Source organism: Montipora capricornis, chromosome 6 (assembly GCF_036669925.1).
Source record: "Montipora capricornis isolate CH-2021 chromosome 6, ASM3666992v2, whole genome shotgun sequence".
Taxonomy (NCBI): domain Eukaryota; kingdom Metazoa; phylum Cnidaria; class Anthozoa; order Scleractinia; family Acroporidae; genus Montipora; species Montipora capricornis.
In genome coordinates, this window is record NC_090888.1 from 61,216,859 (window position 1) to 61,226,858 (window position 10,000).

Consider the following 10,000-nt stretch of genomic DNA (forward strand, 5'->3'; position numbering starts at 1 on the left):
CACAATCCATGTTTCGCACGGCCATCTGTCATGTTCTTTGATCATTAAAGTTGGAAATAATCCCCTGGCTGGGAAAATCCGGGGAACCATAAAAATTGCTGGGAAAATCGATATAGAATCCGTTTTCTGGCTGGGAAAACGATGATGAACATGAATCCTGGCTGGCATCTTCTCAGTAGTACATTCATTGCTTGCTGGCCGTGAAGAATGCATATTTTTTTCCCACGGAAGTTAAATATTAATCAAAAACGTCTTCTCGGCCACTAAGCAAGCGTTTTGGTTACTAACAGGTCAATTCTGAAAACTTTGTCGTTGGGTACTCCTGCAGAGCTATTGTACGAAGTTCAGTCTTTTACTGAGCTTTGGTCATACAGTTTCAAAAGCTAAAATTAAGGATTTTTTTTTAGTAATAGACACTGGTGTAAGTCATTTGACAGCTGATTTGAGGGATGCGAAAATAGTCTCAATTGTCGCATGCGGCAAGCTCACGACAGGCCTACGACATGACTTACGATTGTCGCAGCGTTTTAAAACATGTTTAAATGCTACGACATTTTTTCTGACGTACACAACAATCGTAAATCATGTCGTGGGCTTGTCGTCAGCCATTGTCGGATGCGACAAAGTCGTACCGTGTAAATCGGGCCTTGTTCCGTTTAAGCTGACCGAACACAGTTAAAAAATAAAAATAACATGGCTTCAATACAGCAGTCATTTTATGTGCTCAATGCTTCCGCTAATTACTATTTTTTCTCATAATTGAACAAAGTGTTTTGATGGTTTTAGTCTTTTATGGGAAATGTATGTTAGAAAGGTTAACGATGCAAAAAACTCCGCAATTCGCAGATATTTCTTTGTTATCGAAGAACCCAGTTAAATGAACCGCATGCACAGTAAGTTAAAAAAGTGCGATTGCTTGAATGCAGAATAGCTTTCTCGGAAATATGCCTATTTCTCGCGAAGCACTCGTTAGAATTTAACGAAATTTGGCACGAAAATACTTTAGGAAATAAGTAACTGTTTACAGCAACCAAAAATTGCTACGAATTCCAAAGAAACCAAAATAATATTATGCAACGTTGAAGTTTCAATTGTTGAAAAACCATTTTTTTAGCCATACTTGCCACTGAGATCCTTCTGACGCATTAGCACAGTCCAAGGCAGTCACATAAATTTGGCATTATTTGCCAGAGACAAGGTAACTCAGTATTGAACTAGAGCTTGTGGAAGGCCTTTTTCCTGGGTTGCCTATGGCAATCCCAGTCGGAAAATGGGTAGATTTCTCCGTTTTATTTTCCGTGTCGGTAAAAGTCTTGCCTGTCACTCCCCTTCTAAGTGGTGTCTTTGTGCATAGAGCCTTCTGCGTGTATTTTCTTAGGATCGAGAGGGTAGTGGGAAATGCGTAGATTTTTCTGGTGGACACAGTAGAACGATTAACTTAACCGGCAATGGCGTCGAAAGTCATGTAACGCGAATGGTGTTTTAGTGGATCTTTGAACAAAATATACCCTTATGAAGCTCAATAATGGCAAGTCAATTGGATACTGAACAAGCTTAAAAGCGACGAGTAATGGACTTCGACAACAATCTGTCTCCCGTCGAGCCGTCTTTTACCAAGTGTGCTGTTACGTAGAACACTGAAGATTCGTAGGGCAGCGATAAGAGTGAATTCAAAGACTAGACCAGGTGGATTGGATGGAATTTCAAGCGTTAAAATCGCTGAAAAGGTAAAATTATTTTCGGAGCGATGCAATTGCGTGGCTTAAACAGATTTTCCTTTGATTTCACATAATTGTGTTTTCAATAAGTCTAGATCTTGTGATAAAATTGATTAAAAAGACAAACGCAACTAGATTCATTTTGACAACGTTTCGACATCGTCCGATGTCATCGTCAGGCAATGAATTTTAATCGGATGAAGCATAACTTATAGTACAAGAACAATAGAACAACAGAATAATATATACAATAGTACGCTAACAATAAATGTGAAATCTAAGTAAATAGTTTTGCCCTGACAGAGTATGACTGCACATTAAGTGATGGTTTTAATTCTTTAATGTAGAACATCTCATGAATTAAGCAATCAAATTTCGATGCGCATTTCTTTAAGACACTAAAATTGTGTTTTCCCTCAAAATTGTGTTTTCCCTCAAAATATTCGCTTGTTTTCGCTTTCGCTCGAACATATTTACTTTTATTACATGTCCAGTGAATACTTTTATCCTCTGGGATGAATTTTCCGTCGAAAAATCGGTTATCTGGGTGGTTTTTGGCAAACAGAGGTTAATTATTCGTAGTGCGATCGCTTCCGTTGCCGTTCGCAACGGGTCGCAAATTTGACAGTTTTATCGCATTATCACATTACGCATTGATCGTTAATCCGATTATTCCTAAAAATCTAAAAATATTCGTGCCTCATCAGTTTTCGGTCGAATTTATGTCCAAGAAAGCAGATAAATTGCAAAAAAAAATTTAGTTTTGCATCCAAACATTCGTAATCAACGCTAAAATGACCAAATTTTGCCTGGAAAACATATTTTACTTTTATTTTTCTTAAATTTTTTCGTTCAACTTTCGCTGTTATAAAATGTTTCAGTTGTCTGTAAATAAGTTATACGCTGTTGGAAATATGTTTTTTTCATTACCTTTTGCTTTGTTTTTGCTAGCCGGTAATCGGCCCGTGGGCATTACGGGAGAATAATGACCTACAATTCAGTCACAATTAGCCAATCAGAGCGCGCGTTATATCGGCTACAAACACAAGCCATATAATAAATGGTCTTAGTATAAACACACAGGTGATAATACAAAATCGCGCGCTCTCATTGGCTCGCTATCTCGGATTATCAGCCGATAATCACCTCGACGGACAAAATGGCTGTCAGTAGTTGTTTTGCCACTGTAAGTGAAGATGATTTTCGCGTTGAAATGTTTTTTTTTTTTTTTCTCTTTTTTGAAATAATCACCTGTGTATTTATACTAAAACAATTATTCGCCTCACGCTCAGTGATTATCGGTGAATATTCACCTGGACTTCGTCTCGGTGAAAATTCACCGATAATCACTTCGCCTTCGGCGAATAATTGTTAATTAATGACGCCCCAACTTGAAAAAATTTGCCTTTAACGCTGCTCGTACCACAGGCAACCCAGTGTACCCTCACGGAGGGTCTAGTCTAGGTTAAAACGTACTTAAATTCGAGCTTTATGAAATTAAAATTTCACTGGAATGTATGATGAGATTTTCTTTAATAACTCGGAATTCGTGGTAAAACTCAAGCGTTGAAATGTCGACTACAGTTCATTATTAAAGGCACAAATCCAGGTGGCTTATTATTAGCGAAAACTAGTCAGAAATTAATTGGCGTGCGACGCAAATATCTCTGGTAAAATTGATCGTTCATGATGTCCACTCGTGTATGTGCTATGTACAATAAAATGAGAATTTAGCAACGTGCTAACGTAAAAGGTGAAAAGACAGGCTGTCGCTTGTCATAAAGCATAAAAATTTTCTCATTTTAACTGGTCTCTCTCTTTTGAGAACTTACTTGCCATCAGCAGTCAACAGGCAAGAAAATAGCTTATATCATAGAAGTGTTTTTTTTTTTCCATTTCTAGCAAAACACAAATTTATCACATTTATTTGTACGTGATATGAATTGTGAACAAAGTGCGATCATCGATATTATTTATGATTCAAAAGGTTGCGAATAAAAACAAGAATTTGATTGATACATCGACATTTCTGGATCCGTTTCCATTTTAATTTGGCCTTTACACTATCGAGCACCCCCACCAAGATATTTATCTATCAGTGGGGTACATTATTTTTCAAAAGTCTTTGTAAATGTCGGTGGTCATCTCATGAAGCGCCGATCGTAATCCCCCCCTTCAGCCCTCGTTACTGGTCCTGTTGCGTAAACGTTTCTAGTATAACTTTCGCGTAACGAGGCGGGCTCAAATCGACGGCCACATTATGTGACCTGTCATCTTGACACATGTAGGAGGGAAAGCATTTAAGTTGTTCTCCCCTTTTACGTTTGTCATCCCCTTTCCTTTTTCCCTCGACCAAATCCTCAATTTTGTCTATTTTCCTTTGCAGATTGCACGCGAAAATCCTTCAAAAATTCAGGGTAGTCTGGATTTTAAATGATTGCATGTGGTTTCTGCCTAACCGTGACTGTTGGTGAATGACCAGTACGAGATTGCGCAAGTTCTGTTCGGCGTCTTTTTATTATTCGGCGATCTTATCGAATCTTCTTGGATGATCAGCTGCATATGCTTTGAAATAGCAATAAGCACTTTTTTACGCCCATCAGGGCGTAATCCGCTTGATTAGCAGTTTAAGAACATTATCATATTCATTTGGCAAAGGACTTTGACACCTTTGGACAACTGGTCGTTTCAACCTGACCACAGTTATGATCCATTGTGAAAGTCAACGTTTCGTAATATCGTAGACTCGTCGGCACTTCCCGTCTGTCCTTGCTGCAGCCTTTATGGGGTCATCGAGCCACAGAGTGATATCATTGGGTATCTATATTTAATCATTATACCGGCAAACAATCTTCAAAACCCATCGTCATTGCAAAAGAAAGTTACCCAACATGTTCAACACGACCGCTGGGAACTCTAGCCATCCATACCTTTGCGCAGAACTGAGTTGCATTCTAACCAAAGGAGAGAGGAATGTCATCATTGTATCGCTCTTTGCAGTGGCATTTGTTTCTCTGTCAGGAAACATTCCCATTTTGATTGTTACTCTCTTCTCTTCGAAGAGGAGAAATTCCTCGAACCTCGCGACTATCAACCTTGTAATATCAGATATTCTGATGACAGTGTTTTGCGTGCCATTTGTTACGATGGATCTTTACATGTTCGGTTTTTGGGTTTTTGGTCCTGCCATGTGCTTTTTAGTCACATTTGTGCAGAATACCGCCATCCAGTCGGCTTTGTTGAATCTTTTGGCCATAACTTGCGAGAAATTCTTGGCGGTTCGCTTTCCATTCCATGTACGTCTAAGAAAACGAATGGTTTGCCGCTTTATGCCCGTCGCGTGGATCTTAGCCATTGCAGAATCAATTTTCCACCTTAGTTACAGGAAGCATACGAAATACGAGAATGATTTCCACTGTGCAGACAATTTCCCTGACTTTCAGGCATTTCAAAAAAAGCTAATTGTCAAGACAGTCACGTTTTTCTGTCCCTTAGCTGTAATTATAGTTCTTCACTCCATCACCGTCTGTTCCCTTCTCAAAGGAACCAACCGCACTTTTCAGTTGCGGGGAAGTGAAAGAGACGCGTTTAAAAACATCCCAAGAAAACAAAGGAAACAAAGAAAGGCAACAAAAATTATCCTGGTGACGCTTATCTCCATAGTTGTTTGTTGGGGACCATTCTACGTTTTCAATGCACTGCTCGTCTGGTACCACTTTTCGCTACGAAGCAGCTATATTGTATACGCAGTTTGCGCGTGGCTGTTATATTCACACTGTTTCGTGTTTCCACTTATTTACTGTTTCTTTACACAAAAGGGAAGAGAGACAGTTGCAATTTGCTTCCTTTGTCTCCGAACCTGCCGAATGCCAGGCTATGGATCCAGAGGATTCGGGCGACAACCCAGCTTACGAAGATGCTCCGCCCCAGCTGTCGGCGAAAGTCGTTTGTAAAGTGTGCGATGCGTTAGCAAAGGCGATAAGAACTCGCCATCTTAGAGTTAATATAGTGGATATTACAAGGCCGCTTGGGGATACGAATTTTATCTTCTCGTGCTGAAAGTATCTCTCACTCGTTCGCGACACTTTCAGCACTAGAAGATAAACTTCGTATCCCCAAGCGGCCATGTAATGTTCTGTTTATTACATAGATATTGATGAAATGTCTAGATTTAGAACAACTTGTTTTACTCATTTTTTAAATGATGAAAAAGTGATCACCAAACGCTAAAACACGCATGTTGTGTAACATGAAACAAGATATGAAAGTTATGAAAAACAAATCATGATAATGTAAAATTTTGCAATAAAAATAATAATGTAGTAGAGAAGAACTATATTAAGAGCTTCTGCCTGAGAGAGCGGGGCAGACTTGGAAATGAAGGTCGGCCGATTTCGCTTAAAATTGGGACACAAAGTACTTATGTCGACTTATGTAATATGCCAAAGTTTCAGCTTCAACGACTTTTTTTAGCCGAGTTCTGGATATCACAGGCTGATTTTCAGTGCAATTTTGGCCACTTTTATATCTCTCTTTTAGCAACAGGAAATTAATTTCAGGCAAAAACAAAACCATCTTTGTAAAGCCCTATCCTCAGGCTTTTATGGGTGAGAACATTAGCTCATAGCAATTTTTCGCTAGCCTGTGGCTGTTATCACAACTTGGTCATATTTGAAGCATATGGGAAGCAACCGGAAATGGCCTGTTTTTCAGACCAAATATTTTCCATGCCCATGTTTTACATCTTGAGGTCTTAGTATCCCTGCAAAGTTCAGCCCTTAGTTTAGTAATATCAAGAAAAAAATACTAAGGTTGAGGCATTTTACTAACAAAAAAACTTACGAGAAAATGGCTAACCAGGCCACTTCTGGTTAAAGTTTCAACAAAGCGTGTCTGCAAAAATCAGCCATTTAATTTCGATTATCTTTTTTTCTTCCAAGTTATGGTTAAAAGAGACTCTGAAGTTAATTGTCACCGAAAAGACTTGCCGTTAATAAGAAATTTTTATGTGATTGTTTTAGGACCGATCAGATAGTGGTCCGACAGCGGTTATAAATTTTTTGGAAGAAGTCTTGAAAATTACGGACAATAGAGCCGCTGCGAAAACTCTTTATTTACCTAACAACACATCTCTTGCCGGTAAATCACAATGCAAAATTGCATCTTTTTCGTCCAAACTGCAATGTTAAGTTTATCTCCTTTGTTCAACTCGTTCAACGTATCACGTCTGTGGCCCGTAGTAATAAAGCGCTAATTAAATCAGGATAAAAGCAAGCTTTGTAGTTCCATTCAGTAGTACTATAACCCACCTGTTTGGGCTTTTAATATTTTCTGAAGAAAAAAGAACTTATCGGTCTCTTTAAATGCAACCACAACATCTGTCGTGAAACTACTTGAGAATTGTTTTGAACTTGTATGAGAACCTCAATGACATGATTTGTTTACTGAATATTTATTCATACCCAGTGCCCCAGTGTAAATGGCTCACATATGTTGTAAATGATTGATAAGGACGTCCAACACGGTCCGTTTCCGCCGCCAATCCGCTAAATTGCTAGAAGATTACTCACGGGCACTCTTTCCCTTTCTCTATCAGTATTCTCCTTTTGTTGCTTTCTCAAACAGCACAGATCCATGGTGGCATCCATACTGCATATATATCCAAAGATAGGACAGGGGTGGAGTGGGTTATCCTTCCGGCAAAGACTACTGTTTTGGCAACTTGGGAAATAAAATATTTCAGCTTTCTTGGAGCCCTTAAGAACTTGGGGGTTTTTTATGGCAGCCGTAGCTGTAGATCACATGAAAAAGTAAGTTTTTATGGACTCATACTGAATTGCTGACCCTTAACTCTGGTTTCGGCAATAAGAAGCAACCTAGGCGGTAATCGCCCTGGAGGGTCATTATGCATGCTGTAGGTGATAAGGTAAGTCGTCACAAGGCCTAGTGCCCGCTCGTACCTGCTGGAGCTTAAATTGGTTACTGCTCTTCTTTCCTGGACAGGATAATAATCACTGGTGCCCATTTATACATCTGGGTGGAGAGAGGCACTGTTAAAGAAAATTGCCTTCCCAAGACGACATGTCAACGCCCTAGTAACCAGGACCGTCCGATCCAGAATCTAGCCCGCTAACGCCCTATGCCAGTTTCTTTTTGTGTAGAATCTGAATGTAATGTGAACTTTAATCTGTCCTAAATCAACAAAATGCATCGGGGAGGAAATAAATGGCCAGCACTTTCAAAAGAAAGTGGACACCTTGCCGGTTGCTTTGTTTATTTGCGAGAAAAGAAACTAACTGCGATCTATTATTCTTTTGAAAGTGCTGGCCATTTATTTCTTCTTTTTCATGTGATCTACAGCTACGGGTGCCACAAAAAACCCCCACGCCCTTAAGGGCTCCAAGAAAGCTGAAATATTTTATTTCCCAAGTTGTCAAAACAGTAGTCTTTGCCGGAAGGATAACCCACTCCACCCCTGTCCTATCTTTGGATATATATGCGGTATGGATGCCACCATGGATCTGTGCTGTTTGAGAAAGCAACAAAAGGAAAATACTGATAGAGAAAGGGAAAGAGTGCCCGTGAGTAATCTTCTAGCAATTTAGCGGATTGGCGGCGAAAATGGACCGTGCTGGACGTCCTTATCAATCATTTACAACATACGTGAGCCATTTACACTGGGCCCATCTTCTCGTAAGTTTTTTTGTTAGTAAAATGCCTCAACCTTAGTATTTTTTTCTTGATATTACTAAACTAAGGGCTGAACTTTGCAGGGATACTAAGACCTCAAGATGTAAAACATGGGCATGGAAAATATTTGGTCTGAAAAACAGGCCATTTCCGGTTGCTTCCCATATGCTTCAAATATGACCAAGTTGTGATAACAGCCACAGGCTAGCGAAAAATTGCTATGAGCTAATGTTCTCACCCATAAAAGCCTGAGGATAGGGCTTTACAAAGATGGTTTTTTTTGCCTGAAATTAATTTCCTGTTGCTAAAAGAGAGTTATAAAAGTGGCCAAAATTGCACTGAAAATCAGCCTCTGGGGACCCCTGAGGGGCTGATATCCAGAACTCAGCTGAAAAAAAGTCGTTGAAGCTGAAACTTTAGCATATTACATAAGTCGACATAAGTACTTTGTGTACCAATTTTAAGCGAAATCGGCCGACCTTCATTTCCAAGTCTGCCCCGCTCTCTCAGGCAGAAGCTCTTAAAGCACAAAGGTATCTTACAATGAAGACGAAGCTGGATAATTCGAGATGCAGGACTGCAATGTACAAATTGCCTAATTATTTTGTCCTTGTTGCCGTGGTTGTCGACGCCAACTAATGTGAGCCCTGCTTGCATCCGGTCTTGACGACCACACCTCCCGTGAGAGACACAATATTTGCAGTTTGTATTATTCAGTTTCGTTCATCAATTAGAAGTCGAATCCCTGACATGTAACTGAATGTTTTTGAGACTATCGTCGGAGAATTTGAGATAAACTTGTAATATGCAAATTGCCAGTGTGAAATAATAATTGCCGTTTGTTAGTCCTGTGTCCGTTTCTCAGTTGTGTTTGAGGAAACGTTGTTGGCAAATTACATATGTAATTCTGTTTTTCACGTCACAACACTTACTTCACGATGCTCTCCGCCACGTTCTTTTTTTTAGTTTTCATTGCACGGTTTTGATTCTGACGGATTTCATTGGAGTATTGAAAAATGAAATTTAGTTGAAGTTGCATTTTACATCAAGTAGTTAAGCACGCTCAAGTATAGGTAAGTAAACTATGTTAGCGTGAAGTCATTGAATAACGTTCACAATCCATGTTTCGCACGGCCATCTGTCATGTTCTTTGATCATTAAAGTTGGAAATAATCCCCTGGCTGGGAAAAGCCGGGGAACCATAAAAATTGCTGGGAAAATCGATATAGAATCCGTTTTCTGGCTGGGAAAACGATGATGAACATGAATCCTGGCTGGCATCTTCTCAGTAGTACATTCATAGCTTGCTGGCCGTGAAGAACGCATATTTTTTTCCCACGGAAGTTAAATATTAATCAAAAACGTCTTCTCGGCCACTAAGCAAGCGTTTTGGTTACTAACAGGTCAATTCTGAAAATTGTGTCGTTGGGTACTCCTGCAGCTACAACCACCTACAACCACTCACAAAGAATCGAATACCATCTTAAACAAGCCATAATTGTATAAAATAAGCAAGACGACAATATGTGGTTACCATTTAGCCAAAAACATCCGGATGGCATGATCGTGGCATAAAGGTAGCGATTATCCGA

General features: G+C 39.5%; 1 protein-coding gene across 1 annotated transcript; it reads left to right on the forward strand.

Annotated features, from left to right (window-relative positions):
* The first annotated feature begins 1,365 nt into the window (after nt 1–1,365).
* Nucleotides 1,366–6,988, forward strand: LOC138052768 (RYamide receptor-like). Its single transcript, XM_068899345.1, has 2 exons — nt 1,366–1,727; nt 4,105–6,988. Exon 2 carries the CDS (start codon nt 4,610–4,612, stop codon nt 5,669–5,671), a length of 1,062 nt encoding a protein of 353 aa, XP_068755446.1. The 5' UTR covers nt 1,366–1,727; nt 4,105–4,609; the 3' UTR covers nt 5,672–6,988.
* Nucleotides 6,989–10,000: the final 3,012 nt, after the last annotated feature.

Bases quoted from the DNA above. Each gene is read 5' to 3' on its own strand.
- LOC138052768 (XM_068899345.1), top strand. From the start codon at position 4,610: ATGTTCAACACGACCGCTGGGAACTCTAGCCATCCATACCTTTGCGCA.